The 26,505-nt window shown below is 38.7% G+C and overlaps 1 protein-coding gene across 3 annotated transcripts in view; it reads right to left on the bottom strand.

Annotated features, from left to right (window-relative positions):
* NCKAP1 (NCK associated protein 1) overlaps nucleotides 1-26,505 on the bottom strand; it is a 74,454-nt gene that overhangs the window by 21,446 nt on the left and 26,503 nt on the right. For all 3 annotated transcript variants that reach the window (XM_044445108.1, XM_044445109.1, XM_044445110.1), the window contains exons 5-17: nucleotides 26,210-26,352; nucleotides 26,031-26,121; nucleotides 23,907-24,044; nucleotides 22,004-22,052; nucleotides 19,536-19,692; nucleotides 18,311-18,367; nucleotides 17,459-17,555; nucleotides 17,234-17,340; nucleotides 10,971-11,103; nucleotides 8,453-8,534; nucleotides 7,231-7,289; nucleotides 3,475-3,620; nucleotides 2,262-2,394 (exon numbers count right to left, since the gene is read on the bottom strand). In XM_044445108.1, the coding sequence (XP_044301043.1) occupies nucleotides 2,262-2,394; nucleotides 3,475-3,620; nucleotides 7,231-7,289; nucleotides 8,453-8,534; nucleotides 10,971-11,103; nucleotides 17,234-17,340; nucleotides 17,459-17,555; nucleotides 18,311-18,367; nucleotides 19,536-19,692; nucleotides 22,004-22,052; nucleotides 23,907-24,044; nucleotides 26,031-26,121; nucleotides 26,210-26,352 (1,392 nt within the window). The remainder of the gene's footprint in view (nucleotides 1-2,261; nucleotides 2,395-3,474; nucleotides 3,621-7,230; nucleotides 7,290-8,452; nucleotides 8,535-10,970; nucleotides 11,104-17,233; nucleotides 17,341-17,458; nucleotides 17,556-18,310; nucleotides 18,368-19,535; nucleotides 19,693-22,003; nucleotides 22,053-23,906; nucleotides 24,045-26,030; nucleotides 26,122-26,209; nucleotides 26,353-26,505) is intronic.

The raw sequence follows: 26,505 nt of genomic DNA, 5'->3' as shown, positions 1-26,505 counted from the left end.
AGGTAACCTATGCAACACAATTGAACAATATAAACTATTAACAAATTCTGTGAATGCTTGCCATTGAAGCCACCTGCAGATTTTCTCCCTTTTGTAGAAAGTGGCCTTCCTTTTGCCTGTCTCTTGATAACCATCATTTAAATTCTTCCTTTCTGACTTCTTTTTAGAACAGTCCCCTACCACCATTTTTTAAACGTATGTGCACCCATGTATATGTCAGCTTCCGAGCCTTCACAGTGCACACTGGGTTGGATCCAATTTTCTCTTCTGTGACAGAAGAGATTCTGTTCATGAAGGAAACTGGATTCCAATAGAGGCTCCCCCATGGACTATAGTGATGATCTCTATGAATTCTTCCTTCCTTCTTGAACCCCAGTGCCACCTTCCACCCTGTGCCACGGACTATCCTGCAACTCTCCAGAGCAGACTGTCACTGGCACAGAAACTGGGGTGAATGGCAAAAATGACTTCGCCTTCCTTCATCTTGTAGGGACATGCAGTTTACAAAGGTCTGCTCTGTATATGCCTGATTCAATCCATCTATTTCAACACACACATATACTCCACCCCACCCAATCATGCAAAGCTAGTTCAAGTAGCCATATTACACCCATTCGCAAACACTACACTTTTTGTTTACTTTCTGTGGATAGGATGTACATATACCAGTATCCGTGTATATAGTCTGACAAAGCAAATGAAAAATACTTAAATTTTTGATAAAAATCTATATTTAAATCATCTGCTCCTCTACATGTGCTTCAATATTAAATGTAAAGATGAAGCATGCTATAGAAAAGTTGCCATGTAATGTAACACACATTTGACTTTCACTCAGCTTAAAGAATTATGCCCTATGTAAATGGAACAACTGGGACTATTTAGCTTAGCAAAAGAAGGCAACTAAGGGGTAACAGATGTGTACAAAGTTGAACATGGTATGGAGAAAATAGACAGGGAAGTACTTTTTCCCTTTCTCATGGAAGAAAACTCAAGATCATCCCAGGAAGCTGATTAGTGGGAGATGGAGGACAGGTAAAAGGAAGTTATCTCTTCACAATGTGCATATAGTTCAGCTATGGAATCTACTATTGCAAACAGAGCGATAGACACCAGTTTGCATGGGGACTAAAAGAGGATTAGAGAACTACATGTAGGACAAGGCTACCAAACAATACTAGTCATAATGCTATATACTACCTCTACATTCAGGGTCAGTATACTTATGTTCAGCAGATGCTGGGGAACATGGATGAGAGGGTATCCTACCTGGAGATTTCTCACAGGCAGCCAGTTGCCCTGAATGCTAGAACAGATGGACCATTGTTCTGTTCTAGTATGGCTCTTCTTACATGCATATGAAAAAAGATGGGCAGGTATAAATGACAGGACCTTGCAGGGATTGTTGCAGGATGCCTTCACCAAGGAGGCCTCTATATTTACAGGCAATCCCCAGTTCCAAACAAGCTCTGTTCCTGAGAACAGAAAATTGTCTTTATGTTGAATCTGTAAGTCGGATCACATTTGCAGGGTTATGGGTACTGCACTTGTGTGAAAGTGGAAAAACTGAGTATCTCTATCCCCTGCCCAACTCACCAGTGCTTCCTCTCCACACCAAGGAAATGCTGGAGTCATTTCCCTCTCTGGATGGGCTGGCCTGTTTTGGAGGCCTCCCTCTCTACCCTTCCACTTCACCTCTGTCTATGGTGATGACAATTTCTTGCAGTAGACCTTTAACTTGAATTTTAAAATGAATGAGTTTTTTGGTAGTTCGTTCATAAGTATGGGCTGTTCATAACTGGTAACTGTTCATAACTTAGGTACTGCCTTGCTAGTCACTTTTTGGCAAGCTGCCAAAACCAGGCTTTTTCAGGAAGCTTCTGGAATGAATTAATCAATTTCTGTTGATAATTTTGTATTAATTTTGTTCTTTAGTTGGTCATATATTTTGTTCTTTTTAACTGACTGATTTGAACATTGTTTTTAAGCTGTCTTGAAAGTGATGTGTGCACACATATAATTAGTATACTCTCTCAGTTTTTATTTGTTTGCACAATTTAATTAAACTGCACACATTTGATTACATTTCAATTAAATTGTGAACCAAATAAATTAAAGTTTAACTATGTTACAAATATTCGCTATAGCTGATGAATTTAGCCTTTTCCATTCTACCACTGGTTCCATATATAAAAACAATAAAGCCATTCAGCCTTTTCTTCTACCTGTGGAAACATTACTTTATTAAGTTACCAAATTACCTCTTCTGGGCATAGTTCGTGGGTGCAGCTCATGAAGTGTGTGCAAAGCAGTGGGAATGCAATTGAATATCTGGACTGTGAGGGCAGTTCCAAGCATTGCTGAAACATCTTCTCAAAAGCACGGCTATAAAAACTGTTCAGAGAAACAGATTATGTTTTCCTTCTACTCAGATAAAATAATCAATACTTACTATAATACATACAACTAAGCACACAAGAGTTAAAATGCTGGCAATTTTAATCTACTAGTCATACAATTCCTGAAAACAAGCAAATGCATGTACTTGTACCAGTTGCCAATAATTCATGACGCTGTTCCTTACTAGGGAAGAGGGAGCGGGCAAATGAACTTAATTTCAAAGAAGCAGTTATTTTATACTTCATTTTAAAGCTAAAAGTTGCTCCAAAGTAGCTCATAATAGGACATTTTAATCTTCCAAAAAACTGCTAAACATTAAAACCAAACATAATTTACAATTTAAAAAACACTAAAAGAGCAGCATCACTGTATCATAAATTATTTGAAGAGCAATCAAAACAAAAGCAAAACTAAATTAGTCCAAATTCCTCTCAAAAGTACTGTAAAGTACTGTATTGGTATTTTAAATTGCATTCAGGAGCTGCCAGCACAGCTAATGTAAAACTGGAGGAATGTGCACCAAATGCTTAGTCCCAAAATGCCTCCAGGCAAGTGCATGCTATGCTATCTGAAATTTCTGAAACATCTTTAAAAGTGGTCCCTAGTAAAATGTATCACAATAGCCTAAAGCTGGATAGAACCAGGGCACGAGGTAAGGAGGAAAGGAACCTATGGATAAATCCTCTGACTACAAAGCCTACAGTCTAATAAAATCAGTCATATAAGCACATATATTAATAAAATCACTGAAAGTCCCATTGACTTTAATAGGGTCTATTACTAGATGGGTAGTAATAAAATTGTCACCAAATAGTAGTAGGTTTTTCATATTCTGATTATGCACAGCATTTGACAATTTGTAACTTGTCTCACAGGAATTCCATAGCTGGATCTATATAATTTTCCTTTTTAGCAATCATATGATTTTGCAAAGGTTATAGAAGTGGCCCCCAGGCCTAAAAGATTTGCTCAAATAGAAAACCATTTCCCAAATGACTACACTGGCTCTGCTTTACCTATAAATAAAATAAAAACATGAACAAGAAAGCTTTAGAACTAAATTAAAAGACATACCAAAATATAGAAAGATCAGATGTTTCCACCAACATCTCCACCAAAGAATCTACCATTTTTGTGTGGAAAATAATTGTGTTCATCATCTTTCCAAGTTCTCTGTGGTCTGCAAGACCAAGCGAAGCCTTAGACACACTAGTGTATGCCTGTGGATATATAAAAAAGAGTAATAATGGACAATACTAGAATCTTAGCCAAATACTTGTATGAAAATCCACACCAATAGCAGCCAAGCATTATTTTACTATAAATGGTTGAAAGCAAATCAATATTTTGGTTCAATATAGAAAGCAAATTACATTTCCAACATAGTTTTGCTTTAGTTTACTGGGGTTAAGTCAGCTTTATGATACAACACGTTTGAAGTTTCTACTTCATATTTTGAGTCTCCGATGAGTATGTACATTATTGAAAATAGGACTTTCAAAACGTATAGCTTAACAAAAGACAAAATGGTTGGCTTAACTAAGCAACCCTTATTTTTCTGTTGCATTCCTTATATTTTATTTATGGAAAACTGTTTATATTCTTTATCAAGTATTTCTTGCTCTTATTCAAATATTTTCACAGTGGAAATGTAAAGAAATCAAAGCCGTACCAAGACATAATAATTCCATGTTATTTTGCTACAGGTTCACATGTTACTTGAAATAGAGACTGTTCAAAAATCTTAGTTTACGACAAAAATTTCCTACCTCCCCAAAAATAAACTAAGTTAGGGATATTTTGTTTTATTTTTGAAAGAGGAAAAAGACTTTTAAAATTCAGCATTACATAAAAGGAACAGCATGTTTTCCCAACCCTGTTTGCCTTTACAACTTCTGTGAACAACTGAAGAAAACCAGGCCTTTTACATTATCTCAAAAACAACTTCCAAGAAAAATGACTGGCTTAATGTCTGACAATGTGACCTTTCTACAAAGGTTCTCTTTGAGTATGTGCAATAAAATGCTAAAGAACAGGGCATAACCTTCTCAACTCTGGTTTGGCTGCACAGCTCTGTTATTACAGACTTCTACCCTTATCATGTTATTTTGCACTTCCTGAAACTGCTTGATATTATCCTGTGCTCCTGTTTCTAAACAATGGCCATGCTTATCCTATGGAAAAGTCTGTAATTTAGTTTAAATTTATAAAGTACTTTGGGGACTCTAGATGTATATATTATATGGTATTCTACTTGTAAAAAGTAAAAAAAAAAGCCATGAATCCAGATTTTATCAGGCTTACAGTGGCCCCCAGTGAAATCCATGAGACTAAGAGTACAATCCTATGCATGTTTAGACCAGAAAAAGTCTACACTCCAGCTTCCCCAGACCTGGAAATTTTATGTCTCTTTTCTCTATATATATGTACAGGATTGTGCTCTTAAAGTGCTCATGACTAGCTTCCTCTATGCATGAATAAGTATGGATCCAATCCAGCAGTTGTACAAATTCTGCCTCAAATTTATTCATAATGTCTGCTTTTAGTGGAGATATATTCATCTTTATTTTTTTCTTTTTTGTTTTCCATTGTTCATACTAAAGGCCAGCCTTTCTCAACCTTTTTTTAGTTCTTGGAGGAATCCATGAAATAATTTTCATGTCTCAGAGAACCCTCTGGCTGCAATGTGGGGAATGGGGAGAGAAAGGTGGGTTGCTGGGAATGGAACCTGGTACAGTCACTCGCACTGCCCCACTTTTGTGTACTGCATGGCCACCACCGGGGATCAGAGAATGGCACCTGGTACACCCACTCACAACATCCCTCTTTCTTCCATGCAGTTGCTGTTTGGCCAGCTACACCTAATGGGGAAGGCTGCTGGTTGCACAACTGAAGATCTGTGAATGTTCAGGCTTCCTCTTGGCTCAGCTCACTTTGTCGGGCTGGGCTGGGCACAAGAGGATGTCTGCAGAAGCTGGAGGGAAACATTCTAAAAGGGTCTGTCAAAACATTGCTCACCCCTTCACCTCAGTAGCTAATACCTGTCTGAAATCTATGGAGGATGTGTGCGATATAAGAGGTGAAATAAAGGCTGTTGCTGGTCATTAAATGCACAAGGAACTGTCCCCATACCACTCCCTATGAGACTGAGATAGACACACTTTCTGCCCCTTCCTTTCTCTTGTGGATGAGGCCTCTTCCTGGATCCCCTTCCATCTCAAAGGCAACTGGGGAAAGGGGAAGGGCTCCGTGGGCAATTCTTGCGTGAATGTGAAAATGCAGTGGTTTTGCTTGTTTTCTTTCATGATATCTTGTGGAACCCCCAGTGATGTTTTGCAGAACCTTGGATTCCAGGGAACAGCAGCTGCAAAAGGCAGCAGCAATAGCAGCCTGCCACCAAAAGGATTTAAAATTTTCTGCCTGGCCAGCCTATGGACATACTTTATCCAACATTACTGAAGACATTTCATTAATTTATTTGGACCTAGTTATTAAAACATAAACTCATCTTAGACTGGCCCTAGCATCTATATCACCAAGTTTTAAATAAAACCAATTTCACAGTATCACAGAGATCCAACCTCAAGAAAAGAAGCAAAGGATAGTGCAGTCAGCTGAAACCCTGTTTTGCAACACTAAACTTAACTTTACAGTCCATTTCTTTGTTTAAAATGACAAAGCAAAATGAGGAACACTCATCTCTCACAATGAAAAACAGGACTTTGGGATCTAATTCTAAGAGATGGGCAACTGGTGTCCCTTTGTGATTTAAAAGTTATTTTGCTAAGAATGCAAGTTGGAGACATACATTTCCCTTCCCACCATGACTGGACTCTTCCATGCTTATTTGTAATATTTCTTTTTAAGAGAATGGTGGTGAGAAAGTAGGAGTCAAGTGGCCCAGATGGACTTTAGGTGTAGCAACAACCCTCAGCCCTCTATCTCTGATTCTGGAAGAATGCTTTCTGCTGGGAATGCCAGCTTGTTCTTTTACCATGTTGAAATCTTAGAAATTAAGGAAAGTTTCTATAAAATCAGCCACAAGCAAGACAGCTGAAGGTAAAAATGGAGGCTTAAAAAGGAAAAGTAATCTGTGGGCTGTTTCTTCAAATTCTCTAGTATAAAATGAAATCTGAATTTAATGCATGCATGTTCAAACCTAAAGCTGGATCATGGCCATCTATCTATAACAATCTGCCAAAAATAGAAAGAACAAACCAGCAGTAAAAGGTAACTGACACAGTACAAAATAGGGTGTCGGAGGGAAACAACATGTGACCCTTCAGCTGCTTTAACCTATGGTTCCCGTCACAGTCCACTGCTGGCTATACAACATATATGGAGGACCATAAATTGTCCAGTCCTGCTTTGAACAATGATCTTGCTTAATATTCTTGAATGTGTATGTAAACAGCCAAACAGAAATCTGTTAATCTCTAGCAGATATGATACAGCAGTGCATACAGGTCGCACAACAAACAGTTCTGAATTAACTTCCTACAAATGTGTGTGTCACTGCTTTAATTTAATGACAAATATATATGAGAGGGAGGGAGAGGGAGAGAGAGAGAGAGAGAGAGATTGATTTGGTACAGTATATTCTGTGTATATTTGAAAGTCCTATGAATTTCAATAAGGTTTACTCTGAGGTAGTTTTCACAGGATTGCAGTTTAAATTGTTATAGCAAGCAGTTGATTTGAATGCTTGTTCTGGACATACATGCATTTAAAAACATGAAATCTGACATTTTGCCCAGACTGAAAATTGATATACTCTGGAGCAGAGAAAAACAAACACTGCATTTAAAAGTATGCAAAGGTAATTCTTACCTGTAATCTAAACCAATCAAGCCTCATTCCTCTGAAGTCAAATACCTCCCCATCTTCAACTGCATCATGAAAGAAAGTGAAAGGCCAAACTGTAATATACTATTATAGTAATCAAAATAGCCACCTGTTTCCTAATATGCCATACCTTAAACCAGCCTTTTTGCTGAATGTTTTTAGCCTTATCAGTAGCTCTGTACAATTTTTGAAATGAAAGCATTCCTGTTCAAACTATGCACTCAAAACAACATTTGAATAGGGAAAGCCTCAACTTCAGTTAGACATGTTACCATTTTATTTTATACTTGGGTTTCACCTCCAAAGACTGTTGCACTCTGGATTATTTGTGGTTCTTGGACTTCTCTGAGATGTCTGGTGAAGCAGAATATTCATGCCAGGCTCTCATTCTGTGCCGGCCAAGACTTACCATCAAGACCACAGTAACAGAGGGAAGGGGGTCCAGCAAGAACAGAGGAAATGGCACACATGCTTTGAGAAGCTTTGCTAAAATACAAGCTGAATCAGGTCAAGAAGGAAGACCAACAGTTCAGTTTCTACCAGTGGTCAATCACTTCAGTGTCAGTAAAACCACATGCAAAAAAACCATGGGGCTAGGCAAGTATACCGCAGGTTCAAGAACAATAGTATGAAATATGTGCATATTTCCTCATAAGGCTGAGTTCAGGTTGGCTGGAGGTGGATCAGAAGAAAAAGAGTAGTTTCTAATAGGGTATAGAAGGTAACAGAATAATCTTATGGCCTGAGGGTCAAAGGATCATTGAGATGCCAACTCTGAGATAGGAAAGGAGCCTCAGACTTCCCACTCACTGCAGGATGGACTGTGTCAGCATCTCTCATGTCCTAAGACTTACCATAGAAAAAAGGTACAGAGGTGAAAGGGGAGGAGAGACTGGGTCAGGCAGGATAGAGTATATCCTGGAGTGCTTCAGCCTTCTTCCCTCCCTGCCTGAAGCACAGCTACCAGATGGATAAAATCAACCATTTAGCTGACTTTCAGGTAGGGAGGGGTGTGGAGGCAAAGATCACCTCCATGCTCTTCCTGCATGGGATGCCTGTTCAGAGCATTATAGGCAGTCCCATTAGAATGAGCTTTAAGGGACTCCTCTGAACCATCCAAATTTGAAATTCAATGACTGCCACTGAGATTGGCTTTTGATAAATTCCACATGGCTTTTGGTCATGGTTTATGCATGCACGTGCTTACCTTGTTTCACGCTTAAGGAGGTCATCGTGTTTACAAAGGAGGACATGATGATGGACTCATCTTCAGGACAAACTGAAAGGTTCTAAAAGTTAAGAACCAGGAAGGTATCGTATTATAGCAGTAAAAAGTAGTAATTCAGAATAAAATGGAGAAAATGCTAAACCACAGTGGGTTGGTTGTTCACTCAACCCATTTTATGCCCAGCAGATGAACAGGCTTACTTGTGTTGCTCTTCCCTTCCTTCCCTCAGTCCTCCAGTTGATCCTTACATGTTTCCCAGTGTCCTTCATGACAGAATCTGTTATATATTTCTCTACCTGCTCTGACTGCCACTTCTTTCATTTGGAAATTTTTATTTTTTGCCCTTTCAAAAAAGTACTGGGGTCTATTACAAGAAAAACTAGCTTCTGAAAATTGTGCAACTGTGTTCCCATTTTTTGGTCAATTTCTTTGTTTCACTATTAGAGGGAGCAGCACAATGGGGGAAAGTAAACACTTATAATTTGTGCACTGTTTCCAGGGTCCAATTAATTGGCAAACTTTAATAGAAAAAAAAAAGTGGCAAAGAATGCATACCAATAAGGTGTGGTGTGGGGGCGGGGGGCACTGGCAGGACAAATTAGCTCTTGTTCTGAAGCATTTGACTGCACCTTTTCAACACTCCCTTGAGCCCCCAGCTTTTACAGAAAGAGTGATAAAACTACCCCACTTTTTAAAGCTTCTTTTTGGAGCACATACTGCTGCAGTTACTGCGATTACTTGACAGCATTTTTTAAAATGAAGAAATATTCACAAATTTAATGGCTGGGAAATAATGGATGGAAATGTTGCACATCTGGTTTAACTGCTCCCTTACTGCAGGTGTTCATGCTCCCTTCCATTTACAGTCCAAAAATGCATACATATTCCTGACAGGTTCTTGTATTCTTAGAGGGTGCTAGGACAGAGCCAACTGGGTTCTAGTATCAGCAATGCTTACACCTGCTCTCCTCTGGGGCCCCATTCACTCTGTCCTGTGTAGCTGTGTGTTAAGGGTTTAAAAAAAACTGTTCGGGAACTGTTGGAACCCTAAGCAGTAAGGAGCACTACAGAAATGACCACCAAAAGGTAAAGGAATTAAAATCTCCCTTTCTGGAATAGCTGGAGAAGCTAAAAAAAAGGTAAAGACACTAACTGGAGTCAATTCATTTGAAACCAAGAGAAGCACATCTCCCTCCCATTTGATATGCTAATTCTCTTGCCCCATTCTCCCCATTGGCAGCTGACCAGGCAATATATACAGGACAGTTGAGAAGTGTACACTTCAAAAGAATGAAAATGTAAAAAAGAAAACCTTTCATTCTCAATTGCACATTTCTGACACACTGGTGAAAAAAAGTCAGGGAACAAGTGTCATCTTTCTGAAATGCTATTTCAGCATTGACAGAAGGGCAGGTGCTGGCAAGATATCAAAAAGGGAACAGCACAGGATGTTAGCTGCTCTTGTTAAGCAGTTCTGCTGCCAATCACTACACACAATAAAACTGGTTTCCCAAGGTTACAATGATGAAACAACCAATCATTGGCAAGCCCGACCCCACAGCAACCATGAGTCGTCCATGTGGCTTCTTTGTGAAAAATAAGCTGTCCTGTGAAAAACACTCTCAGGCTGGAACATCCAACAAACCATGTTGTGCGAACAAGGTGCATCTCTGAGAACTTGCATCAAAATAATTCTGCCCACAAAATTGTATGTGTCCCCTATTAGACGATTAAAATATAGAAATTACACATGGCTGAGTAATGCTTCATAGATGCCAGGGTAATAGCACCAAATCCACCAAGTTTATTATTGTAAACTGCCCAGAGAGCTCTGGCTGTGGGACAGTACAGAAATGAAATAATTTATACTGCTTCTGCTTTCATTTTGCTTCAAGTACAAGAGTGCAGCACATTTTTAACATTAATCAAAACAGTAAAACTAAGGAATGTTATAAAATATACATCTGAAAAGTTATCTTGAGGCAAAAAATTCAAATGTCAACATGTATGTCTTAAAGGACCCTTCCAGATACCATAATCAATTGTCATTATGTACCAGAGCATGTCTGCACACGTCCTTCTTCCATTATAATATCCTTTACCTTCATGATATTCCATTCAATAAAAAATGTTTTCTTAAATAAGCAGTTTTAACCTTGCAAAATGATTACTGGCTACAGTTTAAAGAGTGAAAAATTCACACAGATTTTGGACAAATATCTGAGCCCCATCTAGTGGCCAGTGAAAAAATCACTACTACATGTGATTATGTCCACCCCTGTCCAGATTCAGGACAAAAAAAATCATAAATTCCTTTCTAACTGATAAAGCCTGTTTCAGACTTGGGATGGTCTAATACAAGGTTGCATTCTAGGAAACAAAATGGAAGTTACAGAGTTTTTAATTAAGGACTCTCTCACTACATTGAAAATCAACCTGTCAACACAAATTCCAGTATTCGTAACCTGCTTTTGGTTTAAAATTTTGATAAGCTCACCTGCACAAGTTCATTTAAAACAACTGCATCAAAGCCTGACAGGTATTGCACATAATATCTTTGCATAACTGGGCCATATTTCCGTACATGTGCTCTGAGCTCTTCCATGTAGAAAATCAGCTCTGCTATGTGCCTAAGGAAGAAACAAAACACAGTATTAAAAAAAAAAAAAAACACCAGCAGCAAAGAACACACAATATTGTATGGAAAAGATAATTGTCTGAGACTTTGATCATCTTTTTAAAATATTTAGTTGTACAAAACAATTCTAATATGTTTACTCATAATATATTCATTTTATGCCTATTTATTTGTTCTTAATTCATAACTAATTGTTGATTAAATATAATAAGATTTTCGTGAGACAGAATTGCAGAGAAAAAAAATTCAAGGGAATACCTCAGATAAAAGTCCACAATTAAGTAAATATATTGATCATTTCCCCCTTCATGGATCACTGCCTTTTCGTGGCGAAGGGGCTTGCATAGCTCAATGAAGCTATGAGCTATGCCATGCAGGGCCACCCAATACAGACAGGTCATAGCAGAGAGCTCTGACAAAACGTGATCCACTGGAGAAGGAAATGGCAACCCACTCCAGTATCTTTGCCATGAAAACCCCACAGACAGTACCAAAAGGCAGAAAGATAAGACACCAGAAGATGATCCCTTCAGGTCGGAAGGTGTCCAATATGCTACTGGGGAAGAGCGGAGGGCTAGTACAAGTAGCGCCAGAAAGAATAAAACGACTGGGTCAAAGCCGAAAGGATACTCAGTTGCTGATGTATCTGGTGGTGAAAGGAGAGTCCGATGTTGTAAAGATCTATACTCCATAGGGACCTGGAATGTAAGATCCATGAATCAAGGCAAGCTGGATGTGGTCAAACAAGAGATGACAAGACTGAACATCGACACCTTAGGAATCAGTGAACTAAAATGGACAGGAATAGGTGAATTTAATTTGGATGACCATCAGTTTTACTACTGTGGGCAAGAATCCCTCAGAAGAAATGGAGTAGCTTTCATAGTCAATAAAAGAGTAGGAAAAGCAGTACTGGGATACAATCTCCAAAATGACAGAATGATCCCAGTTCGAATCCAAGGCAAACCATTCAACATCACAATAGTCCAAGTCTATGCCCCAACCCACTGGTGCTGAAGAGGCTGAAGTTGACCAGTTCTATGAAGGCTTACAACACCTTCTAGAATTAACACCAAAAATGATGTTCTTATCATCATGGGGGATTGGAATGCTAAAGTAGGAAACCAAAAGATAACCGGAATAACAGGCAAGTTTGACCTTGGAGTACAAAGTGAAGCAGGGCACAGGCTGGTAGAATTTTGTCAAGAGAATACGATGGTCATAGCAAACACTCTTTTCCAACAACCCAAGACACAACTCTACACATGGACATCACCAGACGGTCAACACAGAAATCAGATTGACTATGTGCTCTGCAGCCAAAGATGGAAAAGCTCTATACAGTCAGTAAAAACAAGACCAGGAGCTGACCATGGCTCAGATCATGAGCTCCTCGTTGCAAAATTTAGGCTTAAATTGAAGAAAGTAGGGAAAAGCACCAGGCCACTCAGGTATGACCAAAATCATATCCCTGATGAATATACAGTAGAGGTGACAAATAGATTTAAGGAATTAGATCTGATAGACAGAGTGCCTGAAGAACTTTGGACGGAGGTTCGCAACATTGTACAAGAGGTAGCAACTAAAACCATCCCAAAGAAAAAGAAATGCAAGAAAGCAAAATGGCTGTCTGAGGAAGCTTTACAAATAGCTGAGGAAAGAAGGGAAGCGAAAGGCAAGGGAGAAAAGGAAAGATACACCCAATTGAATGCAGAATTCCAGAGAATAGCTAGAAGAGAAAAGAATGCCTTCTTAAATGAACAGTGCAAAGAAATAGAAAACAATAGAATAGGGAGGACCAGAGATCTCTTCAAGAAAATTGGAGATATGAAGGGAACATTTCATGCATAGATGGGCATGATAAAGGACCAAAATGGCAGGGACCAAACAGAGGCAGAAGAGATTAAGAAAAAGTGGCAAGATTACACAGAAGAACTATACAAGAAAGAGCTTAACATCCCTGATAACCACGATGGGGTGGTCACTGACCTCGAGCCAGACATCCTGGAATGTGAAGTCAAATGGGCCTTAGGAAGTCTGAGTAACAACAAAGCTAGTGGAAGCGACAGTATTCCAGCTGAGCTATTCAAAATCCTAAAAGACGATGCAGTAAAAGTGCTACACTCAATATGCCAGCAAATTTGGAAAACTCAACAGTGGCCACAGGATTGGAAAAGGTCAGTTTACATTCCAATCTCAAAGAAGGGCAATGCCAAAGAATGTTCAAACTACCGCACCACTGCACTCATTTCACATGCTAGCAAAGTGATGCTCAAAATCCAAAAGCTAGGCTCCAGCAGTATGTGGACCGAGAACTACCAGAAGTACAAGCAGGATTTTGAAGAGGAACTAGAGATCAAATTGCCAACATACGCTGGATCATGGAGAAAACTAGGGAGTTCCAGAAAAACATCTCCTTCTGCTTCATTGACTATGCTAAAGCCTTTGATTGTGTGGATCACAACAAATTGTGGCAAGTTCTTAAAGAGATGGGAGTACCTGACCATCTTATTTGTCTCTTGAGAAACCTATATGTGGGTCAAGAAGCAACAGTGGGAACTGGACACGGAACCACTGATTGGTTCAAAACTGAGTAAGGTGTTCAGCAAGGCTGTATACTGTTGCCTTGCTTATTTAACTTATATGCAGAGCACATCATGAGAAAGGCGGGGCTAGATGAATCACCAGTGGGAATTAAGATTGCTGGGAGAAATATCAGCAACCTCAGATATGTAGATGATACCACTCTCATGGCAGAAAGTGAAGAGGAACTAAAGAGCCTCTTGATGCGGGTGAAGGAGGAGAGTGCAAAAATTGGCTTGAAACTGAACATCAAGGAAACTAAGATCATGGCATCCGGTCCTCTCACTTCCTGACAAATAGATGGGGAAGAAATGGAGGTAGTGACAGATTTTATTTTCCTGGACTCCAAGATCACCACAGATGGGGACTGCAGCCAAGAAATAAAAAGACACTTGCTCCTGGGGAGGAAAGCTATGGCAAATCTAGACAGCATTCTAAAAAGCAGAGATATCACCCTGGCAACAAAAGTGTGTATAGTCAAGGCCATGGTTTTCCCAGTTGCAATGTATGGCTATGAAAGTTGGAAGGCTGGGTGCCAAAGGATTGAGGCCTTTGAATTGTGGTGCTGGCAAAGACTCCTGCGAGTCCCTTTGACAGCAAGGTGATCAAACCGGTCAGTCCTAGAGGAGTGCTGCTCCTCTGACTGCTCTTTAGAAGGCCAGAGACTGAAGATGAAACTCAAATACTTTGGCCACCTAATGAGAAGGAAGGACTCCCTGGAGAAGAGCCTAATGCTGGGAACAACAGATGGCAAAAGAAGAAGGGGACGGCAGAGAATGAGGTGGCTAGATGGAGTCACTGAAGCAGTTGGTGTGAGCTTGGATGGACTCCGGGGGATGGTGAAGGACAGGAAGACCTGGAGGAATGTTGTCCATGGGGTTGCGATGGGTTGGACATGACTTCGCGACTAACAACAACATTGATCATTCTATGACTGAAAAAGTTCTCTAGTTTTGTACTAGTTACCATATATAATTAAAGAAAACAATATTACATGATCTAATTGAATTATGAGGAGGGAACACTAAGAAAACAAAGAGGGATTAACATAGATCATGACACTCCTCTTATCTCTATTTTTTTCTGAAAGTAGATTATATAAAAAGAAACGGGGACTATAATGTGCTTTAAAGATGCAATGGAACCATTTTCTGAAAACCAAGTCCATAGAGAAATACAGGACTCCTCACTGACTGACAACTGGAAAATATGGCATATATTCCTTTACACAGTACTTTTTAGAAAAACATTAATTTGTTGGGTGTTCTGATTCCTGGTGGTAAACACTCATAGTATCAGTCTGTTGAGCCCAAGCCAGGTTTCCCTGGCACTCTCTCCAGTTTACCTGGAAGCAGTTATAGGGCACATTCTCATGTCATGCTAACTGACCCTGGTGACAAACCAAGAGGGGCTGGTAACTTTTACATCTTTGTGGAAAGATCCAAATCTTCCTCCCACCCCTGACATTATCCTCATGGTAATTCTTCCCAAGACTCCAGTTTTTCAGTATGTGCAAAAGTGCACCCAGCCCCATTTTTCCAAAGCAGTTTGGGACAGCTAGCTATCAAAATTCAAGGTCCCCTTTAAAAAAGTAGCTTTGACCATTTTTTTTTCTTTCCTTTTTTGTGGGTGGGAGAATGACTGAGATATGCACAGTTCAAAGACATAAAAAAGGTCAAAAAATCTGCCATGAGCCAAAATTGGCTCATGATTGCAGTAGGGAGAGAAGCAAGCCAGTTCCAGCCAACCGCAATTTCTGTTTAAGCAAAACTGGTATAACCAATTTGAGGTTTTTGTCACTCTTGCCAAGTGGCTCAGTAGCTGATTCCTGATGAGGTAAAATACTCAGATTACAGTGTCACATAAGCCTAGTCAATATCTGCCCTAGGCAACAGAAGGCAAATATTAAAGGACTACCCATGTTCATTTATTTGTTGTGGTATCTATGTTTTCCACATTTTGAATATGAATGGAAATTCACATATGTGAAGAAGTATATCCCACAAGATTAAAGGCACACTATCATTTAGATTTGTGGTACATATAAAGAAGGAAAGACTAACACTGAAGTGATTTGAAAAGGCAAACCTGGATAGCCAGCTTGCTATAAAGAAAGATTTTTATACAGACACACACACACCAGGAAGTTGTCTTCTGTAATCAATCACTGGATGTATCTTCAAGCATCACAGGCCAGTGTCATGTACCTTACTCTGGGTGCCAGTGGGGCTTCCAAGTCTTCCCTTTTCCCAATCAGCAACCCCCCAAACTGACTAACAAGTTACTTTTAAGATTTAGACTGGGCTCAGAACTATCAAAGCAGTCACAGCTACCAAGCTGTGTATGCAGGCCCTCTTCAGGGTCTGTCATGTCATGCAAACTTGGAAAGCATGGGTGAGGGTTGTTTGACCATTTGCTTGAAACACAAACTATATCCTTACCAGGGTTAAATAACCCACAGTGGGCTGTTGCATCATATGAACAGCCCCTTAATATGGTTTCAAGCCTCCCTGATACAGCAGGTGTGTGCGCATGCATACATGAGAGGTTACCATCTTTTCAGGGCATATAGCAATCTATGGGGAATGTCCAAATCAGCTCCCTGGACTGAGGCTATTGTAGCATTCCAATGAGACCACTATGGCATTCTCCACCATTAACCTACTTGAATGCTGGTTGTTTTGTGACACTAACATTGCATTCTCCAAGAGGAGCGAAGAAAGCAGTGTGAGGTGAGGTATTTCTTCAGTCCACCTCTGCAGCCTCAACACTTAAGATCTGCTGACGAAACCTGGATTCAGTCTTTTTCTTAGACAGCTGTTCAACCTTTGTAAAGCCCATATGCACTGGGTTTGCACCAAGTGACAACCCCAAGCTAAGGATCACGTTAGCATGTACCAAAAGAGGAACCTTTTCTATTGGAACTTCAGCACTAGTGGAACTCTCTCTCCCTAGAGAAATTCAACCAGGTGCATCAGAACTTTTACACAAATAATTAAAAGCTTTGTTCTTTCAGCTGACTCCTGGGAACTGACTATTGTTCTTTCCCTTGACTTGCTAGAATGTTTTTAGTATGGATGATATATTTTGTTTTTCTTATTTAATTATTGTAACTACAACTGGACTTTGATGAATAATGGTAGAAAAACACCTTAAACAAACCAAGTTGAACATTCCTACTGCAGCCTTGCTTTTGTACACTATAGCCAGGGACATCACATTGTTTTAACAGAGCATTAGCATGGCACATGCCTATTATTCTGAGCTGCATAGCTTGCATTCACTCCACATATAAATGTTTTTTAATATAATTCCACTTTTGCAAGTCCAATCTGCATGAATACAGGGAAACCTTTAACATACTGAAGAGCAAAGGATATTAAGTCCGTATTTAAATGCCAAGGAAAGATCTGTCACACATATTAACACAATCCAAACCACAATGTACCGCAAGAAAAAGAACACAAGAATTGAACAGAATCAAGGCCCATAGGGCACAAACAATCTGACCAAAAAAGTTAGACTAGATAGTAACATACTTATCAATAAAATCATCTGCACTCTTCTTAGGCATGTTATCTGCGTGTCGAAGAAGCCAAATAATTTCATCACGAGCAAAGGATAATGCCATAAATACAAAAAGTGCCTGGAGGAAAAAAGCACATTAAAAGATTGCACTTTACACAGAAATTAGATGTATATATTAAGTACATAGAATTTTGGAAGAGGCACTAGAAATTCCAGTTTTAGTGGAATATATTTACCTTTGGACCCAGTAACCCTGGCTGATCTGACAGGACAGTAGCTAGCTCTTTCAGTGCAGACCGTAAAAACTTGCGCCTTTCTCTATGCATTGAACCACTGTTTAGAGAACAAAATCAGTCATCCATATACTTTACTTAAAAGATCAAGTCAAGTTGCATAGAGGTCTGTAGCAGTCCATACCCATATATAAATGGAGTTTTAGTTAAATAAAAGCTAAACTTTAGTTAAGTCATATTATTCTTCAAACCTCAAGATTAATACAATTCTAAAGCCATACTGCTTTTATACTTCCAGCTGAAAGATAAACAAAATCTATTCTCCATGAACTTTGATTTTCATATAAACAAACTTATTTTTAATGAAATATCTTACTGCAACATGAGGTGATGCATGGTATGGCATTCTAAGAGAATTTCACAAAATCTACACAAGCATGTTACTCAAATACTGTTCTCAAATATGTAGGAATACTATCCAAGAACAGACCAACCAGAGAGTGGGATTTATGACACAACACATTTGCCTGGATCCAGAGTTCTAGGGCATGTAAGCAAAACTGCCAAGTGCCCTCCTTCAAACAACAATAAACAAGCATTAAACAAATAAAGATGGAGGACCCCTCAGAGCAGCTTTTTGAAATATGTGGAAGCTGCAGATAAGAAAGGAAGGCAGTGAGGAAGAATGCAGCAGCTCCCTCTCTGCCTTGGACAGCAGCACATTCAGTGTATGAACTGGAATCTTCATATCTAAGCCACAGTCTGGCAATGTCACAAACACAGTTACAACCTAGGCTTCACACTGAAATACATAACCAGCGATATTTTATAAAAGAAATTTGACAATTCACTTACGCGTGTGAAACAGCAGCTTCCTTGCATTCTCTTATGTCATTAATCCGTTTGTTATAGCTGCAGGTATAAACAAAATGCATAAATATACTAGCAATAAAGATCTTCCATCTCTCCAAAACTACATGACACTTTAGAATTCAGAGAAAGGGTTTCTAAAGATCCTGCATTTAGATCAAATCACATCTCAGACTTATGAAAAAGTGAATTAGGAGCTTGATAGCCAATTCTTCACAAAGCTGGGAGATAGCCAAGTGCAATCTCAAGTTTACATTTGCCAAAGTATAAAACTAAGTCGCTTCAAGCTGTTATTATGCTGCTCTACTTCAAGCTCCACATACTGTTTTTACTTTTCTGCAACCAGGTTACAACAACCAGCAGCTACCATCCAATTTGCTAAAGGCCATCAATCCACAAATAATAGTCAAGACCTCCAAAATTCCTGAATTTCTGGCCCACGGCCTCTATGTTATATTTTAAAAATTCCTCTCAATTTCAAAAGCATTTTGCCACTGGGGAAAAAGAGGATGTTCTCTGAGAACATAGGTTAAAAACATTCTGATGGATAAAAAGCTACTTGAACTCCTCTGTGGATGTAACTAGCAAAATAAAGCTTTATATAGCTTGACAGGCAGCTGCATTATTGGACCTGATAGTAAGGCTAGATGCAGAGTTAGGAATGCTGCATCTTAGATTCAAAGAAAAAACTACACCAGACATGTAAACATTGAAAGAAGACCTGGGGCAGTTGTACTGCTATATGAAGCTGAGGGAGAAAGGCAAAGAACATTCCCCCACTCATTCACCATTCCTATCCATATGCAGATTTTCATATATCACTGCCCACCTGTTTCATCAGAATGTCTGACCTGCTGATTATTCTGGTTAAAAGTGACTTGTTAATACTCCTACTTCAGAAATACTTAAGAAAGGTTCTTAAACTGTGTTTAGGAATCCCCTTGGCTTCATTTGAACCAGGCAGGCCTCACAGTGGGAAAACAAAATGAAGAATCTGGGCAGAGGAAAGCAGGATAACTTAGCTGATGGAAGAAAGGGGACATATGCAATGCTGTTGCTGCTTCTCCCAATTTCTTAACTTCACATTACAGTGAATTTTCCAAAATTTCTTTTCTTCTGTCATGAATAAATTATGTAACATACAGCAACAAAAAGGTGGGTAAACAAAATCCAGTCTGAATTTAACAAATTAAATAAAAAGGCCCCATACCCTCTTATGTTTACAAACAGGTCTTCTGCAGCTTTGTGAATATGGAAAACTTCATCCCGAAAGAGAGCCAAGCAAGAGCTGCTTTGAAGGGCAAGTTTCCAAAGGGTCAAAGCTGTGGCATCACTGTTCAGGATTCCATGGCACAAAATAAACCCAACTTTGCACCAAAAGAAAAAGAATGCAAATAGATTATTAAAAAAAATAAGGTGGATCACTATAGGTACATCATACATTGTAGTCTACTAAGAAACTAGTCTGATTAATCCAAAATACATGAAATACATCATACACAATTTTTACTGCAATTGGGAGATGAAATCTTAATTTTCTTGCTTTTTAACATACAGTCATCTTAAATTATTTAAAAATGGGCAGATAAGTTATTTGAAAAAAGGCTTAATACAGCAAATTTACAATGCAGTTTAATTTGAAAAACTGGATTATTATCTTGGCATTATCAATTGCTTTTTTTAAAGGGGAGGCACAAGTCTTGCCGAATTGAAAATATTAGCAAAACCCTAGTTATGTAAATAGATGGCAGTGCTGCATCCATTCATCCTTTTAATATTGTTATAGTCCATGGAAGAAATATTACAAACAATGTAACACACACACACAAAACAAGCACTTGCATTATTTTACATTCCTGCAATGTATCATTCTAAACAAACATTAAACAGTCTGTCAAATATTGATAAACATCATTTTTTTACAATTTATTTTTATGGGATAATAGGAAAACAACCAAACCACCTCACTTCTTGTTTTATGTTTCCTTGATCAAGAACATAAAACAACATAGAACAAGGAAAAACATTTATATCTGTCAATAGCCAAGCTGTATTTAGCCCTCATAAATACAATGAAAAGGTGCCAGATTCTGGGCAGACATCTTTTGTCTACCGTCTTTTAAACAGACATACAGGGCAAGCCCTGCACTAGCCTAAGCAGTGTGGGCTGTCCATGAAATAATGCATGCATGGTGCACCTGACAGATGACTGGATTCACTGTAGGTGTTCAACCCCTTAGTCCTCCAGCTGGTATCTCCATATCCTTTGCAGCCCAACTCATCCTGTCTCTTCTGTCCTTGCTGTCATGACTCCTTTTTGTTTTCTGCTTTTTTTAGAGCTTCAAAAATGCAACTGGCGTTGCACTTAAAAAAAAACCTTCCAGCACCAGCAATACTCACAAATGTCTTCATGTTAAAAAATATTATTTTCTCTTGGTCTTTCACAGTTGTGCGTGTTTTTTTCCCCTTTCTGATATATAGTCTTGCCTGCTCAATGTCCATGTCAGTTTCAATTGCTAAAGGCTAAGAGAGTGAGCTGCTGAGAGCGCATGTGGGCTTAACTGTGAACAGCTGCCAAGCTATCAAATGGAAAACATAGGCGAAAAGGCAACAGAGTGAGTGTACCAAAAGTTGCTGGGCTTAAGTTTTTCCCTCTCACATTGTAAAGCTTTCAATTTCTAGTCTTAAACTGACATTTAAACCCAAAGGATTGCCTTGCTAATGGGGAGATCTTCAGCCCACCTCCTTTAGAGGGCACTTATTCTCATATTTTCTGCTAACCGTTGGCAACATAGTCTATATGCAATCTTACCTTGTTACTCTGTTATCATTTGGCAACTGTAACAGACAAGGAAACAGACCAAGCCAGACTGCATATTGTGGAAAGGAGAAAGCACCGCCTGGCCAGGGCGACTTATTTTATATTGTTATTTTTGTGTTTTAACTTTATGTTTACATTTTACAAACATTTTAACTTAAGGTTATAATTTAATGTTTGTATTTTAACTTATTGTATTTGTATTTTTAACTTATTGTTGTAAGCCGCCCCAAGGCTTCGGCGAATGGGGCAGCATAAAAATGTCTTAAAAAATAAAAATAAATAAGATGGAAAAGCAGTAACAATTTACATCTGACTACATTTTGTAGGCTGATTTTTTTTTAAACTTCCCCAATTACACTTTTTGGAATCTCCAGAGAAAGTTACGACATACAACAAGCAGTCTGAAATACCATTGATTTTAATGACAGAAGCCTAAGTTCATGCTTAATTCTTCACCTGATATCAAGGAGCCTTCGAAGTGCTTAACTCTGGATCATCCCTGAATCAAGTTTCAAAACCTGCTTACTCTAACTTGAAAATGTATGAAAATGCACATTTGGGGGGGGGGTTGCACAAATTATCAGAAATGCAAATTTATGCAGATGCACATTAATGCAAGTTCAGAAATGGAAAGGAATCTCATTCCATCAATGAATGGATGGCAGGCAAAAAGGCAAATGATCATTGGACACAGTGAAGGCTATGAGGAGAAAATGCACGGGAAAGGACTGGGAGATAGGACAAATGCCTTCTCTTCCTTAACTACATTGGTACATCTGTCATGGTACTGTAAGCCCATTGGACATGGAACAGCTGGGGGAAACTTGCAAGTACTTCAGCAGAAGATTTAAACTTACAAATAATCCATTTCTCCATTGCATCCAGAGAGAGGTATTCACATGGCATCTGTGGGTAAAAGCAAGCAAGCATAAAATAATATATAGTGAGCTAATTAATACCTGGGTTCTGAAAGCAGTGTCTTAAATCAGGCTGATGAAACAATTTATGTAGCTCTCTCAGCATTACCTACAATTGTAAACCAAGTATTAGCAGCTGTTTCAGAGCTGCAAAAGGGTTTAAAGTATACTTAAAGTATACTTTCAGATGTTCACATCTGTTCTAAATATATCAACTTTTGCAGCTTCCTAGTATAAGAATACCCTGAGATGGTATGGTTCAGATGCAGAACACAAGTTAAATAGAATTCAAGATCAACTTAGCTGTAATATTGTGGTATAGCCACTGGATTTCATAAAGAAATACACAGTTTCTGCTACGCTCCAGCAACCATAGCTTCTGGCACAAAACTGGCAAGCTATTAAAAACTATTTAAGATCTGTTTGTTACCCACTTTGGTTAAACCATGTTTAAACCAAAGACTGATTTACACCAACATTCCACATGCTTTTAATGGCAGTTAATGTCAGGGTAGGGCATCTATGCCAATAGCTTTTAAGCTTGTCCAGTTTGCATTGAAATTGTTTTACTGTTTAATTATTTTTAAATTTTGTATTTTGAAAATGTCATTCAGTATTTTATTGTATTTGTGGTCTGTGTTTTTGTGAATTATTGTGAACCACCCAAAGAGATTCAACTATTGGACAATATGAAAATCAAATAATAAAAGTGGTTTCAATTTAATTATTTATTTAATTCACATTCTATGCTGCCCCAAAACCTATAAACACTTTGGGACACTCAAGCCATCCTGAGCTGTTTGTCGGAAAGGATGGGATATAAATGTTTTAGATAGATATACCACAAATTTGCTAGTCACCATAGCTGCATGCAGAGCTGCCTTACTGTATGCCTTAGGCGTCCAAGGCACAATCTGATCAAGATGCCCATAAGCATCCAGACTAAGGGACTTATTGGCATCCTACTCAGAGTGGTGGAGTTTACCTTCAGTGTAAAATGGCTTCATGTTAACAAAAAACCCTGATGCAAAATCACCTTATTTCAAAAAAGCATACATGAGAATCATTTAAGCACAATGAAATGCACCCCCAGTCTCCTAAGCAAACTAAACTACTTTATACATAACTTAATATCTTGAAAACATTTGAATTAGCATGTTTTCAAGCAATTCAAAGACTTTTCAAATCAAGTACTACTACTCAGAGCCCAATAATTTCCAAAAATCTGATTTTTCATTTCAACAGTTTACCATCTATCAAGGATAGAAGGTTACCATTTCACTGTAAAAATCTATGATTAATTGCCCAAAATTAACTAGACTCCTGTTTAAGAAATCTATTCATAAGGTTATACACTGGGAGTATCACCTTAATTAACTGCTTGCAAATTCCATACTACTTTGACAATCTAGCAACAAACATACAGTACGAAAATTCTAAACTATTCAGGGAATAGAAATGCATACACACATACCTGGGATAAATCTTGTCTATGCTGGTTTTTAAAAAAACGACCCAATGACACAAACTTTAGGCTGCATTCAGAGAGTCACATAGCTAAAAGAGCTACTAAAAGCTGACTTCCCTGCTCTCCCTCTTCCTGCCAGGCCTCCGAGAGTCCTGAAAATGCTCCCCCGAGAGTCAGGGGACACTGCTAAGTGGGGTAGGTGGACTGGGAATTAGAAAGAAAGGGGAGGTAGTGGAGAATTGTGCAGAGGCATTTTCTTCCCCTTTGATGTTATCCCCTCCCCTCCCCTGCCCTGCCCCTCACTCAGCAGGGTCTCCCAGCTCTCAGGGAAGCATTTCCAGGGGGCTCAAATTAACTGAAAGCAAAGTGACATACTGTGTCTGACTGCGCAGGATTAAGCATCGTGCTGGGAGCACTAATGAGACTCAAGAGCTGTGCGTTTCTCCACTGGTCAGCTGAGAGATTTCGTCGAGGATAAACCATCTGGAGTGATATTAGGGCATCTGAAAGAGCCTGGAATTCAAACAAATTCATAGTAAATATGGATGTGCTATTGTCAATAACAGCAAATTAAACACAGAACTTATGTAGCTATTTATCACAATACTCTCAAGCATATAATGGTCCAGACTTCCAGAAAATCAAAATAGAGTTTGAACATTTATCCAACGTCATATGCAACACACTACTATACCTGCACACAGACATGCACTTACACTCCAGCTGGTGCAAAAAGGATTCTGTTTGGGTTGCATAGAAAAGCAAGAGCAGCCACATTTGAAGTTGCGTATCTGTGAAGCCTAGCTACAGCAAAGGCTGTGCCACAATACAGATGTGAGGCTATGGCTGCAGAATTAGTTTTCACCTGTGTTTGGCCACTCCATCAGAGGAAGGGGATGAGAATGCGAGAAACGTATATGCTTCCCATATACAACATGCAGTGAGGTGGCTAAAATACTGACGACATTAATTTTGTTGGTTACCTTAAAAATCTAACTGTGAATAACCTGCCTGTATCATCTTACTCATACTGAAGAATATTGGTTATGCTGCACTGGATCCCGGGGCAACTCTCAGAGAAACTCCTCATGAAAAGAGAAGGGGGTATATGTGATTTCAGCCTCCTGCAGCCCCCTGAAATCTGCTCAAGAGGGTTGAAGCATTTTTCTGAAAAGCATGGATGGTGGCATAAGAAGTTGACTAACATTGCATCGCCTTCTCTGAGTGGAAGGATAATGTTGGATCCAAGCCACTGATTATATAACTGTTAAAATATTGTAACAGGAATTAGAAAATGGCAAAGCCAAAAACTCACATAAAAAGCTAACGTAAGAAAAAGCTAGCATAAGAAAACAAAAACCAATTAGTGCATTGAATAGGTTAATTAATTGGAACTACTAGCAAATTCAAGACCAGGATTCAAATCCTTGTATACAGTGAGAATGCTTTCTGGTCAACTGAGAATGCATGGAGGATGCTCCATCCATAGGAATGCACTGCCAAATGAATTTGTGAGTATGCCTGTATATCCTGAAATGTTAACCATTTTTATCTTTTTTTGTGAGAATTTCACTATTGAGCAAGTAGACAGTATGGTAACCCCATGTATTCTGAAAACGTGCGCCAAAGATGTTGTAATACTTTCTGCCAACAGAAATAGAGTAAATGTTAAAATGACTAGAGTTTTGGTTACATGAAGCCCTTGTTACAACAGCTTTGTGGGCTACTGGTCCATTTCCAAGCAGGTAAAGTGTTATACAGCCTGCAATCAGGCCAAGCAGATTGTCTCATAAGTGCTTGCCTGGGTTAAGATACTTGGAAAAGGCTCTTTCACTTTTCATTTTTACTCACTTTTCATTTCATGTGCTTTTACTGAACTTGTTTTTAACGGATGAATTTTAACATTATAACTTGGTCAATTTTTCTTTCTTGTGAACCATCTGGAGCACTATTTTTAGGGAAAGGCAGACTATAAATCTACTAAATAAAATGTTATCTAAATATTAGTGACTTCCATAAATATATATAGGAGAAACAATTGGAGGCATGTACTCCTGTGTTTAATTATATAATAAATATATGTAAATATATATACACACACACACACAAATATTAATTGTATCTTTTTATGAATGTTGTGAGCCGCCCCGAGGCTTTGTTGCGATGGGGGCGGCATAGAAATGTTTTAAATAAATAAATAAATAAATATTTCCATGTAGTTATGTATTAAATATAATGCATAAATCAAGAATTCAGAAAGCAAAGAAAAGGTGGGAAGAATGATTCCTTTTTAATTAACAGACATCTGACTACTTACAACCTTTGCCAAGAAGGGAACGAGTTGCCTGTTGACATAAATATGCTAAATGAACAATCGAATGCGTTTAAATCCACACAGAAGTGGCATGTTATAAACAGTGCAGTCTGGATAAGCACACGTGTACACGCTCACACACACACGACACTTGCTTTCAGCAAAACAGAAAAATCCACACGTACTTTACTATGTGGTACAAATTCTTCCATCATTTTTTTCAAAGGGTTCTCATAATCCACAATCATCTGGCCGAGACGTGGATACTCCCTATCACTAAAGAAAACAACAAGTGAGAGTCAGGAAAAGATAGTCCGTAATGTGACTAAAGCTGCAAGGGTTTCTAGGATACAATGCATTTTACCTTGCTCCGTGTGTCATTTCATGAGCATAATTGTACAATCCTATGATGGCCTTCCGTTCTTCAATTCGAGACAGTAATATCATTAGTGTTGTGTAAGTTATGATCAAATCTAGGTAGTTTTTTGTTAAATCAAAGTTTACAGTCTAGAAAAGAAATATAAAGATGGCTTATATGGTGAACATCTTTCATAGCGTGGTCGTAATATTAGCTAACAGATCAAAATATTACACAATCATTCTAACAATTGATTGATTGATTGATTTGCTTTTGTATGCCGTCCTATTATACAAGATCTC

This window comes from Varanus komodoensis, unplaced genomic scaffold, assembly GCF_004798865.1.
Source record: "Varanus komodoensis strain SLA01 unplaced genomic scaffold, ASM479886v1 scaffold47, whole genome shotgun sequence".
In the NCBI taxonomy this organism is placed as follows: domain Eukaryota; kingdom Metazoa; phylum Chordata; class Lepidosauria; order Squamata; family Varanidae; genus Varanus; species Varanus komodoensis.
Note: the sequence above shows the minus strand (reverse complement) of the source record. Positions and strands in the feature narration are given on the sequence as shown.